The sequence below is a fragment of the Bactrocera tryoni genome, unplaced genomic scaffold (assembly GCF_016617805.1).
Source record: "Bactrocera tryoni isolate S06 unplaced genomic scaffold, CSIRO_BtryS06_freeze2 scaffold_11, whole genome shotgun sequence".
NCBI lineage: Eukaryota > Metazoa > Arthropoda > Insecta > Diptera > Tephritidae > Bactrocera > Bactrocera tryoni.
In genome coordinates this window covers 12,349,437-12,368,745 of record NW_024395824.1, presented here as the reverse complement: position 1 = coordinate 12,368,745, position 19,309 = coordinate 12,349,437, and the positions used below count along the sequence as shown (strand labels likewise).

At 38.0% G+C, this 19,309-nt stretch overlaps 1 protein-coding gene across 1 annotated transcript in view; it reads right to left on the bottom strand.

Moving 5' to 3' along the window:
- Nucleotides 1-13,173: 13,173 nt before the first annotated feature.
- Nucleotides 13,174-19,309, bottom strand: part of LOC120779782 — a 30,784-nt gene continuing 24,648 nt past the window's right edge. The window contains exons 3-5 of the mRNA XM_040112157.1: nucleotides 15,454-15,836; nucleotides 13,424-13,476; nucleotides 13,174-13,358 (exon numbers count right to left, since the gene is read on the bottom strand). Of these exons, the coding sequence (XP_039968091.1) occupies nucleotides 13,174-13,358; nucleotides 13,424-13,476; nucleotides 15,454-15,836 (621 nt within the window). The remainder of the gene's footprint in view (nucleotides 13,359-13,423; nucleotides 13,477-15,453; nucleotides 15,837-19,309) is intronic.

The following is a 19,309-nucleotide window of genomic DNA, read 5'->3' as shown; positions in this document are numbered from 1 at the left end:
CCAATCCGACGGTTGTTGACTTATTTATATGCCAAACTCATAAACCATGTTTCATTAAAGTATCTCATATTCCATTAATGATCAATAAGAAGTAAAGTCAACCGGATGTTTGAAAATCCTAACACTTCACCTATTTTAGCCATTTAAAACACTCAGATATCCACTGTTAGAGATAACTCACATATTGGCCGATATATGCGGTATATGGTCAGCGGGAAGTTCGAAAATTTTCAATTGGGTATCTGTGAGCTAAGGAAAATAAAGAACTGATTCAACCCATGTTAGACACACCGATATAATTTATCAGTAAAGATACTCTCCTAATTCCAATAATATGCTTAAAACGTTGAGCGATCTTTTCGGTAAAAAGTCAAAGTTTGTGCAAAGGCTTATCCCAATATATTAATTGGTGCGTGGTTTCTATGCCGGAAAGCGAAATATGAATACTGAAATTCCAAATATCTTTTTATCGAAAATATTTATTTGCCAATCAATTTATTTTATTCAAAATAGTCCCTTTGTGCTTCAATTTAGCTTTTTGCATGGTGCAAAAACATGTCGAACGAGTGTTTTAGCTCGTTGGCCGGTATAAGCCTCTTTAATGATGTCCTACAAATGTTGGATTCTGAGCAATTTTTGGTCGCCAGTCACTTTGTGCGGAACAAACCGTGCACCCTTTCGTAAGCCCAGATGTTCGGTCAAAATGCGATTAATCGATGTTTTGGAGATGTTCAATTCCATTCCCATGAATTTTACTGATGATATCAGGGGGCGCTAGATTCAAAAAGTCCTGTTAACTTTGGAAGGCACCTTGTATTAAAGACGCAAACGAAATCCTCCTATCAGAAGATGCTATAAATGTTGGAATTGACCTCTAATGTCAGTTCTGTTTTGACATTTGTGTAGTAAACACATGCGAAACACACATAAATAAACAATGGTACGCTACACAGCTCCAGAACGCGGGTTTTTGGTGACTATTTATTTGACCAATAACCGGTCGGTGACTTTGACACAACGTGAATTTCGTCGATTTCCTGGCCGTCCGACGAATACTGGTGAAACAGTGCGACGTTTAGCCGCTCGCCTCGAAGAGACTGGCACAACACGAGATGCTGCCAGGCGTGGCAGACCCCGGAGTAGCCGTTCTGCAGAGAATATTGCTGCTGTTACCGAGGATGTCATGGAAGCGCGGTCGACATCGAGCAGACGACGTGCTACGCAAATGGGTATCAGTCGACGGTGTTTCCAGCGAATTTTGGAACAAAATGTTTCCGTACAAAGTTCAGACGGTGCATCAGCGGTTAGCTGCTGACCGCCAATCGCGTCTAACATACGCCTGCCATCCTTTAATCACCACCAAGAGGGAAGATGATTTTTCATCAAAAATAATCATAAGTGATGAGGACCATATTCCCAGCTTAGCGGGTACGTAAATAAGCAAAATTTACGCTTCTGGGCATTGAAAATCCGCGTGTAATCCACGAAGAGCCATACATCCGCTCAAAGTCACAGGTGCTTTTTGCTGCAACTTAATGAATTGGGATTGAAAGCATGGTTCCAAACAGGACGGTGCAACGACACACACTGCACGTGGCACAACCGATATGCTGTAGGATGCATTTCCCGGCGCCTAATCTCCCGTATTGGCAATTTGCACTGGCCAGCAAGATCGCCTGATTTGACCGCTCCAGACTTCTTTTTGTGGGGCTTTTTGAAGTCGTAGGTTTACGTCAGCAAGCCTCAGACTCTTGCAGCTCTTAAAGACAATATCCGTCAAGAATGTGAGGACCTATCGTCGGAAGTTCTGACCAAAGTGATGAAAAATGCCATAAAAAAGGCTCAAATGAACATCAACTGTGGCGGCGGCCATTTACTTGATATCACATTCTCGACCTGATTTAAAAAAATTTAAAAGACCAAATAAAATAATCCACAAGCAGAATCAAAGTTTCTTTAAATTAAAAATAAATACCGCCAAAAACAACGGAATGTTATTTTTGCGGCACCTTCGTATTAATCTGGAAAAAATATCTTTTTCTAATAAGAGTATGCCAGTATGTCAAAATGGGTTGAATCGGATCTGTAATTGTTTTTAACAATTTATATATCTAATAAAAGATTTTCAAACTTCCACTTTTCATTATACCGCAAATATCGGTAAAGATGTGAGTTATTTTAACTAAATTGAGAGCGGGATTCTCCTAATAACGATACTTATTAGTGCCTAAAAATGAGAAAATCGGTTAAAACTTGCACCATATTCTCATATAACTAGCAAGCCTTATGTACCTGAAGTTACTTTACTCCGCCTTTAATCCCTTGCAAGTTGCAAGAGTATGAAATGTGCGGTTACACACCCGAACTTAGCTGTAACTTCACTTATTTCCTGATTAAGAGTCCATAATGGATCTAAAATGTCTTTATATCTTGCAGAGAACACACTGGTGAAATAACAATTAATTAAGACTTACTTCATTGACATTGACATATTGTATGAGCAGATAGCAGAAGAATAAAGTCTCCTCTCATGCAGGTAAGATGATCCAGGTTCTGGAGAGCCAATTGTTGTAAATATCGATGAAATAATCGAAATTATCGGGTTCAACTTACATATAAGCACTGTTTCAGTTACCCTTAATCTACCATGAACATTACACAAAAGCTGTTTAGAACCATTTAAATAAATATGGATGTAAACCGAAGGTAGGCGTGTGGGTGCCACATGAGTTGAAGTTAATAAAATATTTTGGACCATATTTTCTGCAAGGGCAAAATGGGCTACATAAGACCATGTCAAGCATAAACGGTCGTGGTAGTAGACGCTCATGCATCGCGACTATATTTTTATTACTATTTTAGACATACATGATTGATTGTCAGGACGGCTTTGCTACTACTATGAGGTGCTTCTGCATCTGTAAAGCAAATAATGGGATAATCTGATCGAAGCAATCACCCAAAAATGGCTTGCTTTTGGCCAATAGGAGATAGGCATCGTGAAGCCTATCTGTTACGGTTTTGACAGCTATGCAAGAATATAGAAGAAACCATTATATTCTATGCAACATGCTGGTTGAATTAATGCTCTCCAGTCTACTCTGACACCTATTTAAGTGCAATTTCCAAGCATTCATAAATTTTGGAATAATTTTCGAATAATAATACATCAGTCAGCCGGAAGACAAAACATATGCATGTCCCTGCTGAGTTTGTTGGAAATAACAGATTGCGCAACAAATACCGCAATATAACCCACTGGGATACTATTCTCAACTCAGTATTAGTTAACACAAAGAATAATACAAACTTGTGTTAAAAGTAATAGCCCTATATTTTTACTCATCAAAAGCCATTACCAACAAATTTGAAACGTTATGTATACATATATGTATATATAGTTAATCATGGATCGCTAAAAAGCACTTAGTACTTTCTACAAATCTCTATCCCAATTTTCGCGCCACCAATAGCGTTAATTGCATTAGGCTTATCATATCAATTGTGGCGATTATTTTGTCGCCAATTTTCAGCTCAGCTTCACATGTTGCTCTTAATAAAATTTCAGCATTAATTGCAGCGTGCATGCGACAAAAACTTAGTAGCGTACAGTGATTTATCATTTTTGCCATTATTTACCGTTATTATGAATATGTAAAAACACAGCAAGCAATTTATTTGCAAGCATTTGCGGTGTTCAGTTGAACATACTTTTGTTGCAAAACTAAGCTTAATTTGTTTGTCGCGGTGGTTTAAAGCCGACAGCGGCGCAGTGGATTTCATGCGCCTAAAGAGGTATTATGCTAATTAATTTGTATATATTTTATATGTTAATTTTGTTGGGGGTGCCTGCTGTACCGTAGTGTAATATGCATAATATTTTAATAAATAAAGAATTTTTTGTTAGAAAAATTTAGCAACATTGCGTTTGCCTAAAAATTGTAAATAATGATGCAACTTTTTGTTGGCGTCAACTCCTTTTTTCGTGTTTTTTAAGTGTGTCTAGTCAATAAATTTAATAAACCGAAAAGTGTTTTCATATTTCGATAACTATTTAAAATATATGGTCCTATAACGATTTTATTATTTTTTATTTTCAACGTAGTAGACGTTTTAGTATCAAGGAAACTCAACCGGTGTAGTGTTAACAGAATTTTTTAAATCATGACATTTCCTTTTCCTTTTTTTTCATGACATTTCCTTTTTCGAAGTAGTCTTCACGACGTTGCAATCTGTTCTGGTTAGTACATTTATTTAACATTCAGAATTAATATTCTTTGAATATCACCTATGAACCAACAAGAGTTGAAAATTTCTAATTTTCAAATTTTTGTTAAATTCTAAGAATGAAAAAAAATTGGTTCATTAAAAATAAAAAAAAATAAAAATTACGAAAAACAGTATTTTTTTTAATATTCCAAGGCGCAGCACGCATATAACAAAATCAAATCAGTAGATACTGCAATACATACACTGGTATTTAATATCGAAAGGTCTCTTGAACATAAGATATACGCTCTTGGAGGATTCCTAGACATTTCTGGAGCGTTCAACAACGCCTCTGCGGAATCTATTCCGAATAGTATCCAGTCAATAGAGCTATACAACTCTGGATCAGAAGCCTTTTGACCTCTAGAAGGAAGGACTGAAAGTGGATTGCTATATCCGCTTCTACAACTCTCTCACATGGACCGTACGAAGTATCTTGGGGTAGTCTTGGGCAAAGTTGAACTTTATATGCATGTAGGCGGATACTCGACACAATCTGGGGCTCTCTGTCTTTCTCATGCACTAATGCACACGGCTATTGTAAAACCAATTCTGCTCTAGGTAACTGCTGCCACTGGTGGACCACCCAAGTAGACAGATATTGCGTGGCTCGATTACCGCTGTGGCAAGGCTTTGCGCAGAGTGATTAATGATGTTGTGGCAGTATGTTCTGATTAAGACCAGTATGGTGGACAGGCGTACGGAAATCCACAATAGAAAGGGGCCAGAAACTCGCTGCGATGTGCACAACAACTCAAACGGCGGCTCTTGGACTGATACTAAACCTGCCACATGATCAGAATACTAACTGGTCATTGTCTGGTGGTAACACACGCCCGCAGAACGCGGCTGACAGATCGAGACTGCAGGAAATGTCTAAGGCAAGGCACCAGGGAAACAATGTGGCATCTTTTGTGCACTTGTTCCGCATTGGCAAAACTACGCTGTAAGCATCTGGGGTCTCCACGGTATGATACACTGGGAAAGATATCGATAGTGAGTCTACAGAGTCTATTGAACGTACACGTCAAAGAGGACTACTACTCATGGACCTGGTAACTGAACTGGTATAGGAAATTACCAAAACTAGTCTATGCGTGGTACAATGGCCTATCTGACTAACCTAACCCAATAGAAATATTTTTTATCGCCTTCGCACATAGGTTCTTTTTGTTTTCCATACTTCTGCTATAAGCCGCTGCTTGGATGGTCTTCAATGAATTTCGATTTTTTCGGTTTCCTGCTAAGCTCTGAATTCAGGTTTTGAACAGCATATTTAAAAATATACCGTTTGTCACCTTTAATGAAGCGTTTTACGCATGTAGAACCCTTTAACTACAAGACGTATTTTTAGAACGAGTCTTGTGAGCAAACACTCTTTCTCATAAATCTAAAAATTAACCTTAAATGTATTGAGTCGATTCTTAAGAGTTCTTTTTGAACTAATTGCACCGCTCTTGATGCCAACACGACGACTACCATTTCTTTAATCTTTTTCCATATCTCCGTCATTAGGGAAGTTGTGGGCGAACAATGCACACGTGAAGCGCGTTTTCGATGACTTCCACGACCTTTACTTCGAATGCTTTGCACCGTTCACAAACTTGTCCTCATGATAAAGCAGACCTCTCAGCATATTTCTGCCACATAAACCCCTGATTCCAAAATGAATTGACATACTTGTACAGTAATCAAACTTTTACACAAAAAAGAGTTTTATGAAATTATCAAAAGAATGTACATATACAATATATCGATATTAAGCACGATTTTGTATCGGTAATATGTAATATTCATGAATAATATCCAAATCCATTTGATATCTTAATAGTGTCAGTAATCTCTATAAATTTAATTTTAAAGTCACACAAAGCGCTTTATAGGTGCTTTTCTAAAATATCTTTGAATTCATCCATATACGTGCTCAAATGGCCAATAGAGAATGCAAAAATCACTTAGGTATGGCTGCTTTGCTGGACGTGGGTATGTTGAATACTCATCAGTTCTTAATTTGGAATCACCAAAGTTTGTTTAGCAAAAATTAGTATTCCACTCACAAAGAAACATATGATTTTGCATTTTTTCTCCTTCTTTACTGCTGTGGCCACCAATTTCACGCGGTAGGTTATAGCAGAGTTTACAACAACGCGCCAGTCGTTTCTCCTTTTCGCTGTTAAGGCGCCAATTGGAAATTTATAGTGCAGGGCAGGGACCTTCTCCAACTGGTATTTCCAACGGAGTGGAGAGTCTTCTTCTTCCTTAGCTTCCCCGGTGAACTCTTACTGCGTCGAATGATGCTTCCAGAGCTAGAGGTGTGTTCGTCCGATTTTGGACGCGGCATGCTGCTGCATGCGTAGCTGCTGTCGCTTAATTCGCTGATCTATGTCAATGTCGTCATATATCTCTATACAGCTCCGTTCCATCGGGTGAGAAATTTTCCATAGTCTATGCGCAAAATTACCATAATTATTTCGTAGAGATGTTTTTCTTGAAAATTCGTTACGCCGACTCATCAGAATATTGTCAATGTCAATGCCTCAGCACCATATAGAAGGACAGGGGATGATAAAGTGACTTTTAGAATTTGGTTTTTATTCGTCGAGAGAGGACTTTATTTCTTAATTACTTCCCTAAGTCCGAAGTAGCACCTGCTGACTAAAAGTTATTCTGCGCTGGATTTCGAGGGCTAACATTCACACAGCGGTACGCTCGAAGAAAAGGAGAATGTTATGTGTAATATTAAGGGGAGGGTTATCCCACGGTAGCCCTGGCTGGGATTAATAGGGGTCTCCCTTTTTGTAGGTGGAGCAGAGCACACTTAAATTCGTCGGCCATGCTTTCGTCCTCCCATATTCTCTTTTACCGGTTCTTTCGCCACCATGTTTTGATTATGGTTTTATCTTTTTTTTTTTTAAAGGTTTGGGTTAACTAACTGAATTTATGTACTTCAATTCTGGGATTTATTAAGTTAAATTTAATGTGAATATGTGTGGCAAAAATTAGAAACTGTTGTCCAAACAAAGTAAGGTTGAATATGAGAAAGAAAGGTTAACATTCAAGAACCTCTCAACAGTACTCTCTCTTTTTTTTGCGCTTTAAATTCTTTAAGAAAGCATTTTTCTTTATTTAATTAAAATGTAAAATGGCTGTTCTTAGAACTTAGGTACTGAAATTATGAATTTTTCATTGCTAAACATTAAGCTCTTTCTTTCCACGTTTGCTTCAAAAATAATTCTCTTTAGTTCTTAAGCAACATTTTACCAATTCACCAGAAAGCGTTACCGCCATGTGAAGTACCTACTGGTACTCCAGAATGCTACAACAACTTTTGTAAAAGTGTTTGCTTTGAAAGTTTCTAAAGACCGGTGCAAATATTTATATATAGATATTAGAAAAATAGGTAAACGAGACTTGAAAAAGTAGACAAATTAGAAAAAGTAAAGTATGCTTACATCACCTCTTACTAATGTCTCACCTTTCAGATATTTCAATATAAATAATCGCGAATGTAACTTACGGACTGCCGGTGACCACTTGACTTGACGCGGTTGCAAACGTTAAAGGTGACAACAACATAAATATTAATACTGGAAGTAATGTGGTAGACATTGATGTTGCAAGGACACTCGAAACTAAAAGAAGAAATTACATAATATATATTTATATACACGTGTGTATAAGTATGCAGATATTTATGAATGGAAGTGTAAAAAGTCGCTCAGAATACAAAACTGCAATCCGGTACTACATATATTTAAGTACGTATACATGATACAAAATCTGCCAAGCAGGTGGCAAAAAACTTCATTAAGCAACACTTATGTATTTCCAGCAACTTCAGGCTACATGAAAGCAATAAAAGAGAGGCGGAAGGTGGACTTAAATATAAGAACTCAGTTTAGAGTGCGAATGTTGAATAAAAACTCTCAAGGTGTTAAAAATACTTACATAACTTAGAGGCTTGTACTTCAATATATATATACATATAAACACTAGGGTGAATAAACAATTTATTTAATATGTTTTTATATATTTGTTCCATTTGTAGCGTCTGCATTAAAGACAGCCAACTCTGCTTAATATTAAGGTTTAGCGTGCTACTCTTCAGAAGTGAGTGATATTTATTATAAAATTAATATACAAATTATTTAAAAACTAAAATCAATTCACATGATATAGAAATTAGCGCTTGAGGTCATAAAATTGTCATCTGAATCATCCAAAATCTTCCATATTCATTTGCTTTAAGCCAAACACCCTGGCGTATGAGTAATATTTAGTGGCATGCATATTGGTTTATACCAAGCTACTAATTATGTGACTGGGCATTTTCAAAAGCATATTTCCATGAATGGTAAAGTTTATTACATCGATTTATTGAAGAAAATTTTTGAAATTGGAATGGTGAAAAAAATGCTGATTCGTGCAGATATAACTCTAAAAGATGTGTTCCAAAGTAATCTAGCGCCCCCTGGTGGCGCCATCTATATGCCGGCTGGTGCGTTAGAATCTGCTATCTTTATCGATTGCCCAGTGAAAATTTCATGACATTTCATAGATTAGAAATGTCAGTATGTTTGTGTTATCGGTGCGAAAATGAGCTTCGAACAAAGAGCCAACATTAAATTTTGTTTTAGAATTTTGGTAAGACTTTTACCGAAACGTTTCAATTGATGAAACAAGTTTATGGCGATGATTGCCTATACCGTAGCAAAGTGCACGAGTGGTTTCAACTTTTTTTTTAAATGACGAACAAAATGTGAGTCAATCAAAATCCGTGATCACCGGAAATTCCATCGAAACTGTGCGTGAATTCATCAAAAATCAGCCGAAATCATTATTGAAATTCATGGAAATGGAATTGAACATCTCCAAAACATCTATTTATCGCATTTTGACCGAACATTTGGACTTACGAAAGGTGTGTGCACGGTTTGTTCCGCACAAATTGACTGACGACCAAAAATTGCTTAGAATCCAACATTCGAAGGACATCATTAAAGAGGTCAAAATAGACAAAAACTTCCTTTACAACATTGTGACTGGTGACGAAACGTGGTGTTTTCAATATGATACGAGCCGAAACCCAAAAAATCGCACATGGAGAAGTCAAAAGTAAAGACAATGCTGATTTGTTTTTATGATTCCAAAAGTATTGTCTACAAAGAATTTATTCCACACAGCCAAGCCGTTAATGTGGTGTTCTACCTTGGAGTTTTGAAGCGTTTGATGCGCCGTATTCGGCCCGAATATCGCGAAGATAAAAGTTGGGGTTTGTTGCACGATATTGCGCTCATCGATCGACGCTTGTGCCCGATTATTTGACCAAAAATCAGATTTTAACCATTAACCACTCCGCGTATTTACCTGATATGGCACCGTGCGACTTCTTCCTTTTCGGAAAAATGCATTTGCTTATGAAAGGAAAGCATTAAGCAGGCGTAGAGGCCATTCAAAAGGCTCGCACCGGCATACTGGTGGCCATACCGGCCAACGAGCTAAAACACTCGTTCGACATGCTTTTGGACCGTGCAAAAAGCTGTATTGAAGCAGAAGGAGACTATTTTGAGTAAAGTAAATTTATTTTGCCGAAAAAACCATTTATTCTGTTTTTTTTTTTAAGTTCTGTTTACTTTCGAATGCACCTTGTATACCATCAAATAAAATTTGACCCAGACTGGTCAACTTAAGGCGGTATTTGATTTATTTTCCTAGATTGGTACAACCTTTTGTATATTGGCGTTAAGTTTGGTCTCTATACATATGTCAATTAGTGTGTGCTTGGCAGCTGTTCGTCTACGATGCGAAAAGTTTCATTGGCATTTTTTGTCATGAAATGAATTAAACAATGATTTTGCTTGAAAATTTGTGATTCCAACGAAATCGGGGCTATATAGCTCTTAATAATGTTGCAGCAGTGTTTCATGGAGTCTACTTTTTAAGGAATATAATTATTTGAGTGGAGTTGAATTAGGGAAATTTTGAAACCGCAGAACCTGAAAATTTCACTTGTTTGCTAGAAAAAATATTCTCTGCAATAGAAAAATGAAAATATAACAGTGACACTCTCTCACCAAATACACTATGGAAATCACAACAAGATACTATCATAAATTGCATTATATGACCTGTCTAAACTTATTTAACCCTTTTCTGGGTGACTCACAGCGGAAGTACTAAATTCTGAATTGAGGAAGAGTCGAAGTCTTGAGTACAGTATGAGACATATGTATATGCCCCAAAGATATATAGAATTAATGAGGCGTTCGATAGTCGCAAGCGGCATCGTGTCTATATGTTTTTCGTAGTTCGTGGTGTCATCTAGCGTCAGTTGACACCATGAACCACAAAAAACATCTGCGGGCATACGAGGTGTGTTCAAAAAGTATCGCGAATTTTGTGTTTTTCAAAAATTATTTATTTATTTATGAATATCTGTTTTGTCCCCTTCAAAGTAATCCCCATGAGATATTATACACTTGTGCCAACGGTTTTTCCAATCTTCGAAGCACTTCAAAAAATCATTTTTTTTATCTTCTTCAGCTCCTCCTTCGATGGCGTCTTTATCTCGTCAAGAGAAGCGTAACGTCGTCCTTCATGGGCCTATCTTTCAGTTTAGGGGAACAAGAAAAGTCACAGGGGCCAGATCTGGGAAATACGGTGGCTGCGGCACCATTAGTGTGTTGTTTTTGGTCAAAAAGTCGCGCACAAGCAACGATGTGTGAATACGAATATACGTAACCCGCGAAAATTGAAAATTCGCGATACTTACATGTATATGTATATATGTAATTTTGTGCTAATATCTAGATGCGCAGTTTAAGTGAAGAAATGCAATTTACATACAATATTATTGTAATATATTAAGTTTTTTAGGATATTATGATAGTATGTCATATATATATGTACATATGTATATAGCAAATATACAAACATATTCACATATGAAATTATATTATAGTATCAAACAAAAGAAATATTTAAAAAAATAGCTCTTTTTCGTACATTAATTATAATTATTGTTTTAGAAATAGCATAATTTAATCAGGATATTATCAGTTTTGCATGCATTCATAAAAATATGCAAAATGATCATCATATCAATTAATATGATGGCATGTAAACATATAAAAATATAAGCAAAATGCCAACATACGTCTGTAATAGCAATGTATATTATATTTCTGAGCATAATTTTCATTAAATGATCAGCTCTGTTCACGCGCCATTGTTAAGATTTCTCGTTCCGAGCTAGCTGTGGTCAAACACGCTCATCGCATTTTGTTAGCTTTTGACAGTTTTCTGCACGAACTGCATTAAACCATTCCACCTCCAACAGTCAAGTAGAGAGGTTACACTCATTAATCCTAGATATATCGCGCACCATAGCAGCAGACAAAGCACGACAGAAGAAGAAATCTTCGAGGCGGTAAGACAGTATAATCAAACAATTCATTCAGTAATTGAAGAAAAACCAACCCAGATATTCTTCAGCCAGGACAAATAATTTTTTAAAAAGATCTAAAAAGATATTTTCAACATACAATTAAAGAGAATCGCGAGGACACGATTTTAACTACAAAAGGCAATTATCCACAAGGATAACATTAGAAATGTTCAAACAAACATTAATCCTACTCTTGAACCTATCAACACTGATGACGCAATCAATAACTAATCCTGAAGGACGAAAGTATATATTGACAGAAACGGATCCAACATATACATATACCAAAAGGAAGATTACCTATTCCACATTACGAACCTAACAACTATATTACAACACTGCAACGCCATTATAGAAAACACACCAAAAACACCGAATCATAACTCCGTTCAGAACATCGCATTAATTAATAGAATCAACACTCTAAAGGAACAATTACTTATTAAGAAACAAAAGCGAGCATTAACTTCACTCGGCTCACTACTCAAGTTCGTAACAGGAGTACCAGACCATTACGCTATGTTAGAAATTAAGCAAAAACTAAACGAAATCACATTAATGACCAAAATAATAATAAGCAAAATATTATTAATACACACTTCGAAACAAGTAAACCATGAAACGCTATAGCAGAAAACAATCCTGCAAGAAGTCCATAGGGAACTACTAGACTTAACGAAAACAATAAATTTTACAAAATATAAAAACTTTTGCTCATCACCAAAAAACTTAGGTGAACTTAACAAAATAATAAACAAGGAAAAAACTGACATACCTATTATAGATCTACTAGCCTGAACCCGCGGCTTCCCTCGCGTTGAAGTTGGCAATGGAATGATGACTGTGTTGCGGTGTTGTCAAGGTTATCATTATGCAGGTTAATGATAAAATCGAATAGTTCTATTGGCAATCTTCCTTTCTTTATGAACTTCGTAGATCTCTTAAAGAAAATGACATACATAAATACTTATAATGTAAATACATTTTCACAAATATATTATCACAGGAAAGAAAGAATACGTAAAATATGTCATGGTCTCTGCATAATACTGCGTGGAGTATTGTTACACGTATCCTTCGTGGAAAATAATTATCATAGACTTTTATTTCATTGTCAGTAGATTCTAATTTCATTTTAATGCAATTTGGTAAACAACGTTAGTTGTTGTATTATTTATAGCATAAATACATATATAGATTTCGTGGGTTGCCCACCCTTGAGAAAGCGACGTATAACCATGCGAAAAGCATGAAGGTTCCAAATGAATTCCTGCGACGTTCAGTGACTGCACTTGTGCCTTGCTGATTGTCATTGCGAAAGCTAGGCGAATTGAATTCAAAAGGAATAAATTTTTGACGATCAACCGAAGTCTATTGCACAATTTAGATGGTTTAAAATTTCTTAACATAATTATTAGTGATCCAATTATCAGAAATAATTTATGAGACGGCATTCCTCACGGTTCTAACGAATTCAGAAACTCTACAGGGTAGTTGACAGCTTGTTCTTGATCAATAACTGTATCAATGGACTTGTACGTTGTCACAGTGCCTGGTAACTTGTTCTGAATTTCAATGTTGAGATTGGTCACCTGGGGTCGAATCGTTACATCCGTGAACGTATCACTAGTCGCATAAAAGCCTGTATTTCGTATTATGCCATACATGATCGTAACGCTTCTATCGTAATCTGGCATGATGACATACATGAACGAGTATATAAACGTATCAGATTGTTCGAATCGTCATTTGAACGCAAACTACCAATCGTAATAGTAATAAAGAACATTAACAAGAAACCAGTGAATGGAATATCTCATTAAAAATAAAAAATAAAATTATTTATATGAAGAAAATTTGTGTATTTTAGTTGACATTAAAAATAAAATTATACACAAGGTTAAAGACATATACATTTTTGAATTAAATTTATTAAAGAATACTTTATTTGGTCTCTTATCGTTTGGTCGATTGCGGTGAGGCGGTTCGCTACCCCGGAGTCCATTTCTTATGTGCGATAAGAATCGCAATTTTGAGTCGTAACTTATTGTAAATTTTATGCAGATGTTATGTAATGACTCATAAATGTTAACAAATCTTCCACTTTTGTGGGGTGATACCTCCCTCTCTTGCCATATCCTAAAATTCTCCACCGTCTTTTTAAGATTCCAATGCTTTGTTCAACGATACATCTACAAAGAAAATTTAATTAATGGGGATTCATAATTTGTTTTTTTTTTTTCTTTTTATACCTAATGCCAATCACCGCATACGATTGACATATCACGTTTCTTGGTGCTAAAATTGCTCTTTCTCGGAGCCACGCGTGATTTGTAAAATTTGCCTCTATATCATGGAAGACGCTGTTCACACATCATCTATTGACTCAGTCAAGTTGCAGAAGTTGTCTGGGAATATTACTGTGTAATTTTCAGGCATATTCATAAATGTTCCTTATCCAATACGAAGAAGCTGTTGCGAAAATTCTCGAGAGGCGTCATCGCCTTGCAAATGTACACCCTTATTTGTTGATAGTGTTAGTTTCTCAACTCGTCTCCATAAAAATGAAGACTTGAGGCACGCATTAATCTGAGTGAAGAGTGCTCCCCCATCGTCGTGTCCTGTCCTCTCAGACCTTGCAAAGTTCTGTCTAAAGCTTCAAGAGCTTTTTTGTGTGCCATAGTGCATTGATCCCAAATAGCTTCTCCAGAGTTTTTCCGAATACTGCAAATTGGGACATCAGTTGCTGAGAGATTCAGGGGTAATTTGAGCGCTGAGTGAGCAGTAACCGCAATGTTGCCTGTTTTTCTTACTTCTGCAAGTATGAGATTGATGAGAAAAGTTTTACCTGTTCCTCCTGCTGCGTCAAGGAAAAAAATGCCTCCCTCATTATTTTTTATACCAACTGAAAAAACCTTAAGCTTTTTTAAGGTTGAAGTGCTACACGTTGGACTCACTAGTATGCGCAGCTAAAAGCTAATTGCCTGTGCTATTTCGGTTTAAAAAATCCCGGTTAAAAAAGAACGTCCGTTCGCGATTATAGTCTTTTATACAATCATAATCTTTATTCCAACAGTTCATTAGTTAGCCTAAATCTTAACCTAACGGCTTAGACTAGAGGTAAGTATGTATACAAAAAAAGGGGTAAGTATATAGTTCTAATTCAATTCAGCATCTTAAATTCATTGTAATAGATTATTCTAGTACATAAGTAGTAGATTATGGTTATACTTGTATATTACAAAATTCGTAAGTATTTTACATAATGTAAAAAATTTTATAATGCATACAATTATTTTAACAAATTAAGTTCTTAAAATATATTTTTTGATTTATAAAGTCGCATGACGCAACATCGGCCACCTTGACAGGATCATGATCCTTCAACTTCGACAGGCAGCAGGGCGAGCTTGTGAATAGGGCGCTTAATACTGCCTGTCTTGGTTGCCACGTCTGCCACTCGCACCTTTCCGTCTAGTCCTTCTACGGTTGCGGCGATTCGTCCTAGTGCCCACTGCTGCGCTGGCGTGTTGTCTTTGTGGACGAGGACGAGATCGCCGGGCTGCAGGTTGCGTTTCGGGTGCAGCCATTTGTTGCGCTGCTGAAGACTGGTAATGTACGTTTTGGACCACTGTCGCCAAAACTGTTGCTTGAGACAGCAAACAAGTTGCCATCTCTCGCAATAGCGAACTCGGTCCGTTGACACTTCTGCCGGTGGTAAGGCTCGGAGGGAGCACCCTATTAATAGGTATGCTGGAGTCAATGCTTCGCCATCGTTGGGATCCTGGCTCAACGGTGCGAGGGGCCGCGAGTTGAGGATGGCCTCCACTTCGGCTATCAGTGTTCCTAGCTCTTCGGCGGTGAGCAGCACGTTGCCCATTGCGCGCACGGCGAGATGTTTGGCGGACTTCACTGCCGCCTCCCATAACCCGCCGAAGTGCGGCGCCCTCGGTGGTATAAAGGCGAATTTGAACCCTTCTACGGCGGCGAATTTCAGTACTTCTGGAGACTGGGACAGAAACGCCTCTTTGAGTTCGCGCAACTCCTGCGATCGGCGCCGACGAAGTTCGTTGCGTTGTCGCTGTATATCGTCTGTGGCATCCCTCGGCGACCAATGAACCTTTTAGGGCGAGAATAAAGGAATTAGCCGATAAGTCAGAGACTAATTCTATGTGTACTGCTTTAGACGTGAAACAAACGAAAACTGCGATATAGGTTTTTACGGGTGGTCGACCGCGTATTTTTAATGTGGTATAAATTGGACCACAAAAATCTACGCCACATATAAGAAAGGGTCGTAGCGCTCGAAGCCTTTCGACTGGCAAATTTCCCATTATTTGGGTTTGCAACTTCGGCTTATAATGAAAGCAGTGGGTACAGTTTCTTACGGTTGCTACTGCATGCTTCTTGCATTAATCAGCCATATGCGTTCTCGAAGAAGCCCAACCAACGCTTTTGCCCCTGCGGCGGTGATTTCGAAAGTGCAGGAACCGTAAATAATTGATAACGAAGTGCGAATTCTTATTTAGTAATAACGGGAATTTGGCATCGTATGGGAGAGGTGCATTTAAAAGGCGACCTCCTACTCGGATTAATTTGAATGAAAGCGACATATCCGATACTCATGCAAAACGGATTCAGTTTTTGCAAGTTTGCGGGTAGCGGTGGTGCCTTTCATGAGTTTTTGGATTTCATTCGCAAATTCCGAATGTTGAATCACCTGAACAATTTTTAAAAAACTCAAGTGTAATTCGTCAGATGTCAGGTGCCTTCCCTCCGTAGGTATTTTTGGTCGTCTAATCCACCGTAATAGATAGGCAACCACACGAAGCAATTTGTGATGAGAAGAGAATTTTTCGATAAGATTCAATAGTGAATTCTCTTTCACATTTATGGCTAGTGTGAAAGTATTTTTCTTCTTCTCTAATGCTTCATCGTCTGGGGAAAGCTGGAAGTGAGTGTTAATTGGCCATAAAGCGGGGTCTTCTAGGAGGAACTGTGGACCGCCAAACCATATTGAATTATTCAATTCATCCACGTTGCAACCCCGAGACACTTGATCCGCAGATTTTGTTTGAGTTGGCACATGTCGCCAATTTATATTGTCGGTCCATTCTTGGATTTCAGACACTCTATTTGCAACAAAGGTTTGTAATGACGATGGATGCGTTTTTACCCAATGCAATACGATTTCAGAGTCTGTCCAAAATATAATTTTTTCAAATTGTCGATTCAACATTGGCGCAATTCGTGACCATAATTTGGCAAGAAGATGTGCTGCCGAGAGCTCGAGACGCGGAAGAGACTTGGTCTTCAGCGGAGCCACTCTAGATTTTGCAGTAAGCAGCATACATTTGACACCACTAGCAGATTGGCTTCGTATATATATGCAGCTCTTATTGAAGCGTCGGAGAAGCCATGTATTTGGCAGATAGCACTCGACTCTAGATTTACGTATAGAGGAATGCTAATTGATGACAGCTGCAGTAGGTTGGCTTTGAAATTCTGCCAGCTAGTATCAAGACGCAATGGAATCGACTCATCCCAATCTAGTTTTTGGATCCAAAGCTCTTGCAATAAGATTTTTGCTTTGGTAACTAGTGGGGCTAATAATCCAAGAGGATCGAAAAGGCGAGCAGAGACTGATAGTATAGCGTTTCGTTTAGTAGCTCGCAGATCATGAAAAATTGGCATCCAAAACAAACCGAAACAAATCCTCTTTCGGCAACCAATGGATTCCGTAGTGTTTTAGTTGAGTTTTTGTCATTGAAGCTTAATGACTTTTCAGTATAATTACTGTCGAAAAATTTAGGGTGGTTCGAAAACCACTTTGTTAAGGTGAATCCGGCCGAGTTTAATATTTTAATTACTTCACTTCTTATTAGATCTAGAGACTCAAAATTTTCAGATCCTGTTAATAAGTCATCAACATAAAAGTCTCTTTTAATGGCCAATGAACCGAGTGGGTATTTAGTTGTATTAGCATCACTGAGCATTTCTGTAAACACCGTGTTGGTGAGAAATGGAGCAGGCGCAGTGCCGTATGTTACGGTGTTAAGACGAAAATTTGAATTTGCTCAGAAGGATGCCTTCTCCACACAATAAGCTGACAATTTCTGTCTTCTTCATGCATAATTATTTGACGGTACATTTTAGTAATGTCCGCTGTTAGTGCATACTTATGTAAGCGAAAACGAAGAAGAGTTGAATATAATTCTTCTTGGATGGTTGGACCTACCATCAAAAGTTCATTTAATGAAATTTGAGAAGAAGTACGACTCGACGCATCAAATACAACTCGTAATTTTGTTGTTGTGCTTTCAGGCCTCAAAACACACTGATGCGGAATGAAATAGTGTGGTTCACTCGGGATCTTATTATTTGTTGGGCTCATGTGACCCAGCGCTTTATACTCATTCATGAAGTCCAGATACATTTTACGAAGTTCTGGATCTTTCAATGTTTTCCTCTCCAGGGTCTGAAACCGCCGAACTGCGATTTCATAGGAGTGACCGAGTAACTTACGGTCAGCTTTAAAGGGCATTCTGACTTGAAGCCTTCCTGAAGGTAATACTTCAGTTGTTTTGACGAAAAATTGTTCACATTCATTTTGTTCAGGTGTGAATTTGTTACCAATTGTTTCTGAAGGAAGTTCCTCCAGAGCCCAGAATTTTTGGACTACTGAATCTATTGACGTTAAGTCTTCTTCAGTTTGGCATAATGTGCTATTTACTTCGGGAGGAGGACTAAGACTGCTGACATATTTACCAGAAACAATCCATCCCAAAAGAGTTTTCTGTAGCGTTGGTTGATTAGGACCACTTTTAATTTGACCAACCGCTAATAAATCGAAAAAGGTTTCCGCGTCCTGTTTTGGCGTCGAATCCGCAGTTTTTGGGCCAAATCCTCCGTTATAAAGTTGACTTGACTTCCCGAGTCCAGCAAGGCTCTTGCGGGCAGGTACTCTCCACAGCTTGATCTCACCAGAATAACTGCTGTTGCCAACATTACCCGATCAGGCACACTTATTGTATGCATTGCGTGAGTAGTTGTTGTTGGTTGCGGATGAGGCTCAGCAGCGAAGGATACAGGATTCTGGTGCAGTAAGGTGTGGTGGGACCGATTACACACGCGACATCGATCCGCTCTGCATTTGGATACCGTATGTCCCTTACGCAAACAATTTATGCATAAGGGCACTGATTTGACAAACTCAAATCTCTGTTGAACAGAGAGAGTTTTAAAAGTGGGGCAAGCTATTAAGTAGTGGTCCTTCGATTTACACTGCTGGCATGTTGGCTGCTTTGCATTCGCTGCAACTAAAGCGGATTTAGTTCCATTCATGTGAGGCTGCTTCACGTGGTTCGCGCTGGCTGCTGCTATGGGTCTCGTCCTCGAAGATGATGCGCCTTCAGCTGATAGGTGCTGGTACCGTCTATTTAAGATAGCTTCACAATCCTTCCACAATGGTAACTTGTCGTAATCCAGCTGTTCTTCCCACTTTGATCGGGTGGCAGAGTCAACTTTTGTCATGACTATGTGAATAATTATCGCATTTGTGATTTGTTTCTCATCGCCCAGCGATAGCAATGA